Source organism: Polyodon spathula, chromosome 2 (genome assembly GCF_017654505.1).
Source record: "Polyodon spathula isolate WHYD16114869_AA chromosome 2, ASM1765450v1, whole genome shotgun sequence".
Lineage (NCBI taxonomy): Eukaryota > Metazoa > Chordata > Actinopteri > Acipenseriformes > Polyodontidae > Polyodon > Polyodon spathula.
This window is the reverse complement of record NC_054535.1, coordinates 47,469,855-47,486,126: the sequence shown is the minus strand read 5'-3', so window position 1 is coordinate 47,486,126 and position 16,272 is coordinate 47,469,855. Positions and strand designations below refer to the sequence as shown.

At 36.9% G+C, this 16,272-nt stretch overlaps 1 protein-coding gene across 2 annotated transcripts in view; it reads right to left on the bottom strand.

The window, feature by feature from the left end:
- Window positions 1-15,378, bottom strand: part of wdr17 (WD repeat domain 17) — a 39,647-nt gene extending 24,269 nt beyond the window's left edge. Inside the window, exons 1-12 of one of the 2 annotated variants that reach the window (XM_041223629.1) lie at window positions 15,250-15,378; window positions 10,529-10,712; window positions 9,505-9,735; window positions 8,231-8,482; window positions 7,502-7,624; window positions 6,251-6,438; window positions 3,080-3,248; window positions 2,891-2,982; window positions 2,526-2,608; window positions 1,397-1,483; window positions 591-755; window positions 7-209 (exon numbers count right to left, since the gene is read on the bottom strand). In XM_041223629.1, coding sequence (XP_041079563.1) covers window positions 7-209; window positions 591-755; window positions 1,397-1,483; window positions 2,526-2,608; window positions 2,891-2,982; window positions 3,080-3,248; window positions 6,251-6,438; window positions 7,502-7,624; window positions 8,231-8,482; window positions 9,505-9,735; window positions 10,529-10,712; window positions 15,250-15,372 — 1,900 coding nt within the window. In that variant the 5' untranslated portion in view covers window positions 15,373-15,378. The remainder of the gene's footprint in view (window positions 1-6; window positions 210-590; window positions 756-1,396; window positions 1,484-2,525; window positions 2,609-2,890; window positions 2,983-3,079; window positions 3,249-6,250; window positions 6,439-7,501; window positions 7,625-8,230; window positions 8,483-9,504; window positions 9,736-10,528; window positions 10,713-15,249) is intronic. The other variant, XM_041223621.1, reaches the window with a different exon arrangement.
- Between the last annotated feature and the right edge of the window lie 894 nt (window positions 15,379-16,272).

Below are 16,272 nucleotides of genomic sequence, written 5' to 3'. Positions count from 1 at the left end.
TATTACCGTAAACATCAGCACCATGATCATACACAGTGTCTAGACATGTCCCATCTCTTGTGTCCCACACTCGGATTGTATAGTCCCAGCTTCCTGATATTAGCAGATAAGGGATTTCAGTGTTCCACATCAACCCTCTTACAGGAGCTGTGTGTCCACTTAGAACATTAATGCAGGCATCCTGTGTGTAATCCCATATTCGTACAGTTCTGTAAAGGAAATAATCGCAAATGACTAAGCAACTGTATTTTCACAAAACCTCTAGTTTGTGCCAGTCTATTTGCAAAAAGCATACAACATAAACTACCAGATGCAATTAATAAGACGATCCTGGACACAACTATTGCATAAAGGGTGAATAAGACACTGTTTCTTAAATAGATGAACCAAGATTTATTTTTATTTTTTTAATGAAATGTGTCCTGTTGTGTCTCACCTTATCCATGACTGAGTAATCCTATGCTTTACAATCAACGCTCTCTAAGGTTTTACCTTAACATTTTTATATTGTATCTGAAATACAGTTTGACAAAAATAATAACGTTTGAAGGACTTCATGAATCACCAAAGTTATTCTTAGACTAAGTTACCCATCATCTGATCCGCTGCAGAGGATGCCCTCCCTCAAAGGGGACCATCTGACATGGAACACCTTGGCTGTGTGCCCAGTGAATACCTTCAATGGCTGGTCAGAACTGGTTGCTAAATAATACACTCTAACATTCTTGTCCTCACAGCCAGTGGCGATCATATCTCTGCAAATAAATAATAAAGGGATAGTTAGTTGTAGGTCATGTGGCAGCATTGCTTCCAAAAACAACACATTATTGAGCCACTTCATATAGAAGCAGTGTAGATCTCACAAATTATAGGCCAGTACCAATGATACATTTAATTTGTTAGACATGTACGCAGTAATAATTTCACTGCATAATTAAGCATGATTTAGTAGACTATCTTTGTTAATCAAATCGATTTACTGTTTTCTGAAGGCCTAAGTGGTCAGACTTAATAAGCATTACAAAGCATTACAGTAGTTACTAAGAATTGCAAATTACCTCTACCAATACTCTGTATATTGAATTTCAATGCCTGTTTAGCCAATCAGAGCTTTGCACAACATGCAACAAAATATATTTAAACAACATGGGCATGCACAAAGATGGTGGTGAGCTTGGAACTTGCTCTGAAATTGAATTTTCCTGCTTTTAAAATCAGAAACTAATTTACATGATTTTCCCTCATTTGACATTTTGGAACCTGCTGCTGGAGAAGTGTTTACAGAAGTACCTAAAGAGGTACCGTATTTACCAGATGATAACTACATTTTTATCATTCTTTGTATGCTTTTGCTATGTAAGCAACAATGCAAATTGTTTAACACATTCATACTTACTTGTTGTTCTGACTCCAGTCACAACCAAAAACTGCAGCTGGGTGCTTATATTTATGTAATATTCTTCCATCGACTGTATGAATTAGGCTGAAATTTTCAAAAAAATATATAATAATAATTATATTGGAGCCCTCCCAGGGAAGAAAAAATGTAATCATACAAAGTTCGAACAGCTGACTGTAAAGGATATTGGGAAATGTATTAACTTCCATCCAGATTAGCGCCTCTGTACTGTATTTTATTGATGGTTTGGGGCTACTAATCCTACGATGCATTTCGAGTTGCCATAGTGCTCACCTACCAATTATATTTCCATGAAGCAACGCAATAATATGTGCATTATCCCTGCAGACAAAAGTGGAGGTGTTGAAAACTGTGGATAATGCATCACATACAAGAAAATGAAAACTATAGCTGCAGATTTCAATACTACTGCAAACACTTTATCAACATATGACCAGCAATCTGTGGATGCAATTCATCAGCCTTTCTGATTTCCTTAATACCCTGATGTTGAGGACACTTTGCTTTTGTGGTTTAAAAATGCAGTGATCAGAATGGGACATGCAGCTTTCAAGTGCAGTTAATTTGCAATGTATACTTTTTACATGTTCACTTACAACTATATTTTCTATAGAATGGTCAGTACTTTTAAATGTATAATAATTTTCATTGTACTGTAATTGAAATTAGATTTCTGTGTTACTGTAACTTCAATAAAAACTGACAGTATGCATTTGGCTTGAATTCTTGATAATAAAATTCATATTAATAAGAGAACTGTATTTATATCAGTAATCTGTAAAACCAAAAAATGGCAAACAAATGCTAGGTAAATTGCAGATATTTCGAAAATTCTTGTACAGTAACAAGAAGGAGCTGTTTTTCATACTTAAAATATAACAAGCATTCTACACGTACAGATCAAAAAATAGCACGGTACATTCAATAATTGACAACAAAACTGGCAGAAGGCACAATTGTCGTTGTCCATCCATCAACAGTCCAAAAAAAAATGCAACATGTCTAAGACTTTTGCACAACAGTGTATGTGTAAGTGTACTTTCATCTGCCTTGTCAGGCTACATTATCAAAAAAAATCGAGATTATGTTGATGAATAAGATTTACCAGTATCCATCTGCACTACATGTGGCTATCCTTTTAGCATCCTTGTGACTCCATGCAATACAGAAGATTCCATTTTTTCCATGCTTAAAAAAATAAAAAATAAAATGTTAATATCAGCTAACATAAGCATACAGCATGCTGTAAATGTTAAAAAGATGCAGTCTATTAAATTGAACAATTTCGTAAAGGAAGCTTCTCATTCTATCAAACAGCAAGTATGTGGATTTCCATATTTTGATGGCTATCTGATGTGCTTAAAAAAAACCAACAAAAAAAAAAAAACAGACAGCATTTTAAAACCTAAGCATACATTACATTATCCTACTTTTTATTACCTTTTAATAACTGAACAAAAATCGACTTACCTCCTCAAATTTTGTTATCAGTTTGCCTTTCTTTAGATCCCATATTAAAGCACCATTTCTAGATGTGGCACAAGCTATGCAGTTTAAATCTCCTTTTGTAAAATAAAACAGTAGTTATTAAATTAAACCTGGGTATAATGTAAACCTTTATACATACACCCACCTTTATTACTAAAGACAACTTCTTACCTGGAGCCCATGAAAGTGAATAGATCACTCCTTCATTGCCCGGTGTAGTGTATACAGCTGTTAGTGTGTTTATATCCCATACTTTTACTGTTCCATCAAACGAAGCTGTAGCTAGTAAGTTGGGATCATCTGGTTTGAATTTGCAGTCAAATATTGTCTCAACGTGTCCCTGAAAGTAATATAAACAAGAACATGCAGCAAGAATAGTTATTCACTTAAGGCACCAAACAATCAAAGCAATACATACAAAACAAATATGGCCTATAGTATGACTTTATGACATTACTGGTAAGTTGTATTTGTCAATCAGATTTTGGTTAAAATTGAGATTATACTTCATCATAAATATGTCTTAACTGACTCTGGGCCTCATTTGCAAAAGGACCCTAAATTTGGAGTTACCGCGTATGTAGCGAGCCTAACATGCGGGATAAATCTAAATTTACTGCCCTATTTGCTAACAGAGAACACATTAATTTACACACACATTATTTGTCTAATTTAAATACCATAACATGAACGCTACATGTATTGTGAGCAATAATTTAATGTGCACAATAATATCAGAGACTTACAAGTAACCACTGTAATATCAACAGCCCCAACAGTTCTGGCGTATCTTTTGGTCAGTAGCTTATTGTGAAGGTGGAGATGGCTTACACTGACCGAAAATGAACAAACAGACACAGCACTCAGCAGGGGACAGACAGAGGCAACGTAAAGTAAAACTTACAAAAAAATACAATAAAGAACCTTTTTTCCTTTCTCCTTTAATACATACGGCCTGACCCATTAGTTTCCAAAATTACTGTATTGTTTAGGAATTCTTCAAAACAACCAGCCTCTTTAATATAACACGCATCTTCAACATGTGCAGTCTGCATTGTATGAGTGACATTCCCATTAAGTCAATCACAGCTCACAGAGGCAGTAAAATAGCCAATCAAACAGCACCCAGGATCCGTTTCCTCACATACACAGCACACATAATTTTGATTAGGATAGCAAAGTAAAGACTTGTTTAAACTATTTATTTTACTTTGTGTAAAATTTTAAATCAGTAGCAAAAAAGTAGTTGGAGATGTCATGGAAGCGAAAGGTGGAGATAAAACATGGAAAATTCCAAAATCGTCAGCCAGATGATTTGTTCAATGAATAATTTTGACGGCAAGGCAGTATGTCTGATTTGCAGTGCAAGGGTTAAAGTTATGAAAGATTATAACATACAACATCACTATGACGAGCTGCACAAAGTAACGTATTTTGAGCTTACTGGAAATGAAAGTTATGGAGTCAAGGTTTTTCTGGAAAGTGCTGTGGCTGCTATGAACAACACAACCAGAAAAAAGACTATTTTTAACTTCAAGCCATGGAAAGTGGAGAATTACCTTGGAAGAGAAAGTAACTGGGATTACAACAGAGGGTGCACCATATGACTGGACAAAAGAGTGGACTGGCTGGAAAAAAAATAAAGAAAGAAACGCAGAAGAGCCAATTTTCTTACACTGGATTCTGCATTACCAGGCATTATGTGGAAAATTTGCAGAATTAAAAGAACACTTAATGAACATTGTTATCAAGTGTGCCAGAAAATAAGTGCCTCGTGTCTGGACAGAAGCCATAAATAGATACATTTCATAGTGGCACTGTTCACTATTTCACATTTCCACAGCTTGTCAGTATCTTTTTGTCAGTGCTGTTAAAAATGTTATATTATGGAATATAAGTTAAATATTGAGATTTATCATTATATAGGCAACTCTGACATCTTTTTTTGTTTTACTGTTTGAGATTTCCATTGAAATAAAATACTTCTACTTGCCATTATATTACATTTGTGATATTACGTTTTTTCTTAGTGTTCTAGGAAAGCTGCTTCCAGTTATATCTGCCTATTTCTGTATAAAATACAATAAGTAATATGTTGATTGCCTGCTTACTTATTGGTGACTAGGAATTGTGCAGTGGGAGTAATCTTTTGTAGTCTTTTGTGTAAAGTAGTATATTTACCTACATACAATTTATATAGACATTTTCCATTTTGTTACGATGTGCCCAACAAGTGAACAGTCTTAACTTAAATGGCCCTTGCTTCTAGATTTCCATTTCATACAAATTTTCATAACCAAGTAATTCAGCACGAATCAGTGAATCAAGGTAAGAAAAATAGAACGCCTATCAGCCTGGTTCCCAAACGCACTAATAGCGCGCCTATCAGTGGTTAAAGTCTGGTTCCCATATGCACTAATAAATTATTACTTTAATGTGTGCACTAAAATTAACATCCTTTAGTAAATTCCATGTGAATACAGCTCATCTCATTAGTCTACGCTGGATGCTCATTTAAATACTTTATCATGCATTACCATGCAAATCACATATTCATTCCGATTACGATTGTATGGCTCAAAAAAATCAGTGTGCAATATGTCCACTATTTTGAGCGATAATGAATAAAATTTCAATAGTAAATACGGAAATCATTAACGCGCACACTAATTGCAATTACATTGCACCATATAGTTTAGCACCCTTTTGTAAATGAGGTCTTTTGAGTCAAAATTATTTCAGCCGATGGCTTATCTGGTTTGTGAGGTCAGTGGAAAATACCTAAATGTTCAGACAATTCACAAGATATCTGTCACATCCTGGCTGACTGGATTGGGGTAAGCTGAAAAGGTTTTCTCAATCCCGGTCCTGGGGACCCACTGTGTCTGCTGGTTTTCATTCCAACAGAGTTCTAAATTACTGAATTAAACCCTTAATTTAACTGATAATTTGCTTAATTGTTTGCAGCAGTTAAACAGTTGCATATTTCAAGAGCTGTAACATTTTATAAGTTACTTGAACTCTGCAACTGTTTAATAGCTGAAAACAATTAAAAAGGTCTAATGAAGCAAATTATCAGTTCAATTATGGGTCTAGTTAAGTAATTGAGAGCTCAGTTGGAATGAAAACCAGCAGACACAGGGGGACCCCAGGACCAGGATTGAGAAACCCTGCTCTATATTGTTTTGTTTGTTCTTACAACAATATACAAATGGTTAAATTAAACAAAAGAAAATTAAACTACTGTATGATAATTATTAGGAACATAAACATGCATAAGTAAATTTACTGATTTGCACTGTGCAACACTAGACGCTGTTCTTTTCAATTACTTTCGCTCACCAAGTCTCTGAGAAAATCCCATTTCTTAGCCCCCATGTCATATAGCCCAACTCCACCATCCATAAAGCAGCAAACGGCATGACCAGGTGGAAGGGAGAATGCCTGGTTTTGAGACAGAGTTGGTGGTGGTACTGCTTCACTTGTAGAAGAGGTATGATGATTTTTTGTTGGGGATTGTGTGGAAAATGCTAGATTTACAAAACAAACAAAGAAACATTATGATATTTAAACAGAACAGCTGGAATTGATGTAACATAATGTTCTTAGCACCCCTGAGATTATTACATTTAATGTAGACCCCCATTTCTATTCCTGAGAATATACAAATACTAGAGTTATTTTTTGTGACTTTATTTTTCCTGTCAGCCCAGTGACCAGATGGTATCAACAAACCTGGTTGTTCTTTTTTCCCCCTAAATGTAAATACTGTAGTTCATCATAGTGGCTCTGCTTTTTAAAAAAAAAAAAAAAACAGCAGCTACTGAATATGTTTATCTGCCGCTCTCATCCAGTTAAGAAATGTTGTACTCGCCTTTTGCTGCCTCGACTTTTCTACTCCTTCCTATCTCTATTATGACTATTATTTCTCCCTACACCCCCCCTCGCCTCCTTTGCTCCTCTATCACTTAAAGATTAGCTGTACCCCCCTCCCCCACCCCCTCCACTCCCCCGCTTCCACAGCCTGCTCCTAATCTACCCTTGTTCCTTAAGGGTGAAACGACCTACCCACAGTTATCAGGACTGCTCATTCCCTGACCACCTTTCCGGCGCCTCCTCCATACACACCAATTCAGACAGCATCTGTAAACCTCAAAATTCTCCACTATACTGGACTATATGGCACCCAATTGTACCAGTACTTGCATCCTCTTGTACTTGCCCTGAGCTGCTCCAAATTTTTGCCATATTCTACTACTGCTGTAAATTATAACAATTTTCTGTATCTTGTGCTTGATCTAACTCTTAAAGGCATCTGCATTCATACTTTTTGTAATTGCTCTTATTTGAAATCGTTCTTATTTAGTTATCGTATTTACTACGCGCTGTTAATTTATAACTGCTTTGATCTGTAATGTGATATTTTGCAATGTGATATTTTGTAACAACTGCAAGTCACAATGGATAAGGGTGTCGGCTAATAAATAATAATAATAATAATAATAATAATAATAAATAATAATAATAATAATAATAATAATAGGTTGCAGTGTTGCCTGCATGTCTACATCAAAACAATACAATGTTACATACATTTTTTCTCTGGAGGAGAGTTCAATACATGCAATGTATGAAAACCTGTCTTCTTTAACTTGAAGTTCTCTATTGGTGTTGTTCTTGATACATTCCAAACTCGCAACACACCAACCTGGGAATCTGAGAAAAAAAAAAAATTATAATAATTTATTGTAGAATACACTGGGTCACCCCCTACACAAGATGTTTACATGTTATCATATTATGTAACCCTATTGTAAATTATTAATACATCAATATAAAGAAAACTATAAACTAATTTACAGTACATTCAGTATAGGTTCTTCAATTGTGTGTTGTATTAATACCTATTGCATAAGACTCTGCTCCTGTGCTGTTTTCTTGTTTCACCTACCTTTACTTTGTGGCTCTTTCAGCCAAACTGCTTTATTTCCAAGTGCTAGATTAAAGTTTACAGTTTGACATTGAAGCTCTTAAAGAAGTCAACATGCATATAAAATGGTATTTAACCTAGCACTTGGATTCAAATATTCTCTAATTAACATGTGAACAGTGACTGACAAAATAAAGCAGGTGATATAATTTCGTGGTAGTATATGGTAGTAATCTGTTCGTTTTGAGTGGAAAGCAACCTTAGGTTGTGCCACCTATATATTTTTGGAAAAAAAAAAAAAGTATGACTATGCATTGGAAATAAGCAACACTGGGTTGAAAATTGAGACTTTGCTTGTGATTCATGAAAGACATCAAATGCTGTAAACTTACCTCCAGTTATAAACATGCCTGGAGCACTAGGAACCCATGCTAAACACTGCACAGATGCTGCAGCACTTGGGAAACTAAATGTTGTAATACATGATAGAGATTCTGAATCAACTAATCGAATTCCATTGTGGAGATTAGCAACAAGGAGGTAGTCAGTGGACAGAGGGTCCCATTCTAACGCAGAGACTGGATCTTCCTCATCTGTTCCCTCTAAAGATTCTGGTCTCAAAACATGCTTTTGACTTTTGGAACCTTTAAAACATAACAATGGAACACAATAATGAATATATACATACAGAGGTATACACTTGGTTCATACTGTTTCTGAAGTATTGTTTTGGAAGTACTGTAGGTTTTGACAGGTGTAGGTGTACTACCGATAAGTAATTTTGAATACAAAATTTGTACAAATGCATAATTAGGTATTGTGACAGGGTACCCCGCCCCTGTGTGTACTTTGTGTTATATGTCTGTTATATGTAGGTGGTGCACAGAGTGTGGGTTATGTAGCACAGGTGATGTAAAGTCTATTTTTGTATTTAGGCAAAGGGATTGCACAATCACTCCATGTGCAGATTAAAGTGGGTAGGATGAAAGCACAGGGAGCACAATTAGTTCACATGCCGATGTACCGAGATTCCAATTGAATGATTGATTAGCAATCGAGCAATCGAGTACAGTTGCATAAAAATAGTCAGTTTCACTCACTGAGGGTTGGGTGTACAGTGGGGAGGTATGGGAGAGAGAGAGGAGAAAATAATTAAAAAGTAGAACTAACAATTGCTAGCGTGCTGGCTTTTAAACCAGTACGATACTTGTTATACACTTTACATTACCTGTTCTACATAACCCACTTCAATAATAATCTTCATAACCGACAACATTAACACACCACATACAACATATAACACAAATTACACACATGGGCGGGGTACCCTGTCACATGTATGAACAAAGTTTCTTTAGATTTTTAAGAAAATGTGTTAAATGGAAGTTCTATTGCTTGCCATTGTCTAAATGATATGGTTGGTGATGTGTGTGTAAGCTAGATGGTTACAGATACCAAAATCTAGATGCAGTTTGTAAAATTAAATCTAAGAAATCTAGCTAAAATGCTGTTAAACTGAATACATTATGAAATTGACTATAGAACAGCAGTGAGACAAGCTGTATTTTATAGTTGTCTTGTCTTACTGTTACTATTACTATTATTAAAACAACTGTTGATCCTTATTTATATTGTATAGAATTTGATAACAAAAGAAGACTTTTACCAGGTTGAAAAACAGAGAGACTTCCATCTGTATGCCCAAACACAACCTTCCCTTTCTTTTTAGGATGCCACCTGAACAGACTGATGTCTGACAAGAAGCTGTGGGCTTCTTTGTGCACTGCTACCCCACTATCTGGTCCTGAGATAGTCCATATATACAAGGGCCCTCGCTGCGAGACAAAAGCAACAGCATCTCCTGAGTTCCAGCACCAACTCAGAGTGGCAGGGATACCTTGGGATCAGACACAACATTCAGTAAATGACTTCATACTGAATAACAGCAAATAAATATAGGTATTTGATTGTGTAGGAGATACAATGGGCCTGATTTACTAAAGGTTGTTAAAAGTAGCCATAATACGTGTTAACACAATCCCATAACATGGGTCTTAAAACTATAAATAAGTTGGTATTTACTCATATGAATGCTGCTTATTAAGATGCGTGCTATGGAAATCATTAACATATTAAGATATGCCTTACCACAGAAGATAAGGAGCATCTTAACGAAATAGGGGCCACTGACTACAAAGGAAAAGGCTGTACAGTATATATAAAAAAAAAATGTGGGTATACAGTATAGTAGCCTGTTTTTTTTTTTTTTTTTTTTTATCAATCATTGATTAGATCAGTCTGTAGCCCTTAGGCTACATTAATGACACTGTGAATACAACGAAGTATGGAGCTGGCATTTAGACCAGGTTGCATATTTCAGCGATCAACGCAAATCTGTACATTGAAATGCTGTTCACTTGTTTTACAATGTGGATCTCGCAGACACCAATTGCAAAAAATGCACAGGTAATAACAATGGTATTATGGGGCAAATATGAGCCATGAGGACCCTATTCCCTTATAACCTGCTCCCTGGTATAAAATAATGAGAGAAAACCCAGTACTCCTGCATTAATACATGTTACACAAAAATCATTACAAGTTTTCATTCCAAGTTAGTCCTGTATTTTTTTTTCTAAGTAAGCCCCAGAATTTTTTTTTTTTTTATTTATTTAATACATTTAGCCTACCTTTTGTGTTATCTAATTTTGTCACCACTTTTTGTTCAGCCACGTTCCAAACTATCAACAGATTATCTGCACTGGCACTTGCAAATACGTCCTGGTTATGTGGGCACCATGATATAGCAGTTATAGTCTTTTTATGTTCAGACATGATTGCTCGGAGCTTGAATTCATTAAACCTGTGATCACGCTGTAAAAAAAAGAGAAATAAATATGGCACATATTTAATTTTAGAGTTGCATCCAAAAGAAGATAAACTTGGCACTGTTATGGAAATATTTATGTTTTGATTTTAATTAATAAAAAAAGTACTGTATATTGATTGTATATAAAGAAAAAATAGTGCCATGCTATGTTAAATACATTTCACAATTTGTTAGAAATGTTTACATGACTTGTAGTTTCATTCCCTGAACATATATTCTGTGTTCAATGACTACACTAGCAGCCTAGTATCAATCATTAGGTAAGGTCAATGGCTGGTTAGTAACATGGGATGTTCTATGTCCATTCAACTCTCCGTTTAGAAATTAACCACTACAAATAAAGATTGATCTCACGACTGCTCCAATGAAAATGTTTCTTTTCTCAAAATCCTTCTTTTTCTCCCAATCCAATAAGTGTCTTCTTTTTTTTAGTTTTAGCAAATAGCTAGTTTTTGGATTGCAGAAGATATGTTTATAATGCAGTAAAGATGAACGTGTTGCTCTTCAAAGTATTAAACAGGAGGGTAATCTTATAACCAGCAGACAAGGGTGGGGGTATTATTAATTCCTAGACAACTGTATGAAACAGAAGTGAGACGACAACTCTCCGATAATGATTTTTATAGGAAAATTACTGGTGATCCCACTATGAGCTTTAAATCTGAGATTGATACTTTTTTACAATCTGCATTTCAATCAGGCTTTACTTAATTGGCAATTTGCTTAATTATCTGAAGAGCAATTACCCTATAAAACCTGTATTATATCTGCTACCTAAAGTTCACAAAACACTGGTCAATCCACCTGGTTGTCCAACAGTCTGGTACAGGCTCACTTACTGAATCCTTATCTAACTATGTTGACCATTTTCTTAGACCACGTGTTACCCTCCTATATTAGGGACCAAGGTGATATTATTGACCAACTTTCAAATATACAATTGGATAGTCAGAATATAATTTTAGCCACATTTGATGTTAGTTTATACACTAATATTCCGCATGCAAATTGTCTACAGGCATTAAGATCAGAGAGCTAATTCACAGACCCCATCTACAGATTTCCTATTGGATATGACATAGATTGTTCTCAAGAAAAATTACTTTTTATATAAGCGAGACTTTTTCCTACAGATACAGGGCTATGGGTGTTTAATTTGCCCCAGATCATGCCAACCTTTTCATGGGGTTTCTAGAACAGCATTACATATACACAGAAAACCCTTCTCTTAATTACACTACACTGTGGAAGTGCTACATTGGTGACATCTTTATCATCTGGACTGATATATCTATCGATTTGGAAGCCTTTGTTAATGGCTTGATTCCTTCCATTAAATTTAATTTAGAATATTACACCAGTATGGGCAATTTTCCAGATACACAAGTCTGTTTCACTGAGGGAAATCTATATACTAATCTGTATATAAAACTGATTGATAAAAATATCATTTTCCATGCATCAAGTTTTCATTTTGTACCCCTTTAAATGGGGACTTCCATACAGTCAGTTTTTAAGGGTTAACTGGATCTGCTCAAAACCTAGAGATTTTGAATCTGAGGTACAGAAGATGTACAATCAATTTCTATCTAGAAACTATCCAAGAGCCTGGTTAGATAAAGCTCTTTCCCAGGTTCCATGCAAAGCTATTAATGAGCTCCCTCATCTAGATAAAAAAAGAAGAACACTCTGTCATGTGCTGCACAACTTATACTACGCAAGCCTGGAAAATAAGAATAATAATTAGGAAGCATTGGCATGTTCTGTCTGCAGATACTATTGGCAGTAGGATTTTTAATAAATTACTGTTATTTACTCACTACAGAGGGAGAAATCTGAGAGACAATTTGGTTAGGTCTGATTCGTTTAAATGTTCAAGAACTGGAAGTGTACTGAACAAATAGACTGGTTTCTTTCCTTGTCATGATAATGCAGTTTAAACTAATAATTTCACAAGCAACAGAACACAGAATAAGTAAAATATTTTACAGGTTATTACCTGTGCCTCGACTAATGTCATTTATTTGATTTCCTGTTCTTGCCATTTACAGTACATTGAAAAAACCACCAGACAGTTAAGATTACACTAATGAACACAAGAGCTCAATCCAAAGAAAAGACATCCATTCATCAATAGCGAGACACTTTTTTGATGCCAGACATTCAGTTTCGTATCTTAAATTTTGGGGCACACAACAATTATTCCAAGGACGTAGGGATGGAAATCTTGATAAATAAATAGCTACAGTGTTAAGCAAAATTGATTTTTATTTATGCACGATTCAACCGACACAATTGAACGAAGAACTTGCATTATTGTGTTTTCTATAGACTACTGTGCTGTTATACTTGTCTGAATTCCTATAGGCCCTAATAAGCTATAAGCTATTTTCTTTTCTTTTAACTTTGATATGGTCAAAACTGTGTAATGAATCTAATTTAATCATGAGCTATGAATATGTATTATATATTGAAAATGACAACAATGCGCTAGAATGATGTAATTAACTAACTTTTTTAATATTAACTGTGGCAGAGCAGAGCTCTGAGTGAATAGACTGGCAGGGATGGGGTTAAATTCTGCCTGTCACACATGGTGGGATATAGTGCCTCCAGGAGGCTGAGAGCAGTACTGCAGGGAAAGAAGCGCAGACAGCGGCAAAGGCAGACGGAGATGCAGCAGCTGAAGAAATGTAAGATGTTGCAACAACAGCCACCACTGGAGGACCCAGCCAGCCTCTTCCCCTGGTGTTCCTGGTGCGGGAAGGAGGACTACCGCTGCAGGTCCTGCCCAGAAGGGCCACCGGCAGACTGGTGCCGCTGGCGTTGCCAAGGAGCTGGAACTGCCACTACCAGAGTGGCCGCAGTCATCGTCTGCTGTTCCCGAGGGTCCGGTGGTCCCATCTGCTGTTCCAGAGGTAACCGGGCCGACGTTCTCACTGCTGCCACCAGAGGGAGCCAGGCCGCCGTTCCTGTCGCCGCCACCAGAGGGTGCTGGGCCGCCGTTCCCGTCACCGCCACCAGAGGGAGCCGGGCCGCTGTTTCCGCCTCCGCCACCAGAGGGAGCCTGGTTGCCGTTCCTGCCTCCGCTAACAGAGGGAGCCGGGCCGTCATTCCCGCCTCCGCTGGAGGGTCCTGCGTCGCCGGAGGGTCAGCGCTGCTAGGGGGACCCACACCGTCCGAGGAGGCCATACCCGCACTGTCCAGGGGTGCTGCCTGCCCGCCAGCGTTGTATTTGCTGGAGGGTCCAGGTCCCCTGAGTCGCCTTACTTCTTTGGAGGTCCGGGGCCCCCTCAACCAAAGAAGGCTTGGGGGCTCCGACATCAACCCCACACACCACTGCCCACCGAAACAGCCCACCTAATGGACATAATGGGACTCTTGGGGAGAGGGCTTGGATTTAAAGGGGGGGGGGGGGGGGGGGTTGGCCGAATGCGGGGAGGTGTGTGGCACAGCAGAGCTCTGCCCTGTATAGATTGGCAGGTATGGGGTTAAATTACTCTACCTGCCTGGGTTTATTGCGTTCAGGTGGATTGACTGGATTAATTAACGTGGGGATTGACTGGAGTAATTATTGATCAATCAGCACCCAGCCACCTGACATAAAATGAGGCCTCAGCTTGCCATTAGGGAGAGGAGGGAGCTGAGGAAGCAAGCTGAGGGAGCAAGCTGAGGGAGCAAGCTGAGGGTTGTGCTTGCTGGTTTTTGGTTTGTTGTTTTGTTTTTTGTATTTGCTGATCCAGTAAAGGCATCTCCCAGTTTTGCTTGGTGTTTTGTTTTTTTGTGTTTAAATACCTTTGTTTTGGCCCTTGTGCCCTTTTGTTTTGTGCTTATTTATTATAGAAAAAAAAAAAAATTTGAACCGCAGTCTGTCTCTGGGCCTCTATCCACTCGCCAGCCTGTCACAATGACTTTATTGTAATGTCCTGCTAGCTGTGAACATGATGTCTATCCTTCTACTGCTCATTATTACATTATTTCTGTTAATGCACATAATGCATAGCATGCATGGTCAATATATGTTGATACTCCAACACTTCTTTCTAATTGTTTTCAATTGCTTGTTTTGCTCATAATTAGTATCACATCAATTAAGTTAATTGAAACAACCATTTATTTTTGTTCTTTGTTTCTGGAAGCACTGATGATGGTCAATGTTTGACTGAAACATCTGCACTTTGCACTTTTTGCACACTAGCCTGTCATTAATAAATACAGCTGGTTGTTTTTCATTGAATTTAAGATTGGTACGCTATTTTCCTCGGTATGCGGAACATTTCTGTGGCGTGTTACCTGTGCATTGATGGATATTGACACATCTGTTAGGTACTGCGTATTGGACATTGTTTTTAAGGCGCAGTGAAAACTTTCTTTATACTGTTGTCCCCACTGTAATTTCAAAATATTGTAAATCGTTAAAATACATACAGTACTTCTAACTGGTTTTAACAAACCTCTTCCGACAAAACAAAATGTAAGGTTTTAATTAGAATCAACCACATTTAGTTTTTTCAATCTTACCTGGTAGACATAAATAGCAAGTGTAGCACAATATGCAAATCGGTCCCCGCTTGCAGCACAGACATCTTTGTTCCACGGCTGACATCCAGCAGCCAAAAGACCAACTTGTTTAACTTGTGACATTTTTGCCTGCAATAAAAAAACAAACCAACAAACAAAAAAAACTATTTAAATAATTGGACAGAAAGCATGACCTGTCATGACATGACATAAACCACATAAAAAATGTGACTTAAGTTCAGGATCACATTTTTACAGTAGTGCCGCTAACAAGTTTCAAATCACAAGCAAAATATAGCTGTGTTCAATTATTTAATGCTAACACTGCTTAGGGTTAAAGATAGGGTAGGGTTAAAGATAACTAGCATAGACTTAACTTAATCGAAAAGCCTACTCCCATGATAACCAAATATTAATATGAACTGACGATTAGTTTGATAACACCACACAATTTTGTAGTTAGAACAGCAATTCTCAGTTGAACTCAGATCATAATTTTACAATTCAAAAAGAAAAGAAAAAAAAGTATCTTTTTTTTGTACTATTAACATGCTCCACACAGCTGTCTAGTAATTTTGTACCTCAATGTTCACAATGTGGGGCCGCATACAGTAAAGAGTCAAGTGGATACGATTTTCCAGATTTACCCATTATGCAAAAATGTGCACTACAGTAAGTGTGACATACAGATAGACTGATATACAGACAGACAGGCAAACCCTATATCAACAGAATCTGAATACATATAGTACATGTGTACAACGCCTCCTCTTTATCCCATCAAAGGGAATAATAAAAATAAAGAAACCCAGTGTTTTCAGGTGGGCCAAACCATGACTCAAATAATATATTTCTCACAATCAAAAATACAATGTTTTTTCATCATGACATATATGTTTGACAATGCGTGTGTGTGTTTTACATTTTCAATGTCTGTGTAAGCTGCAGGTTTGAGCAGGTAAACAAATCAAAATTTGAGCTAGTAACATTTCAGCTACAGTTGCCAAATTGAAACAGCATACA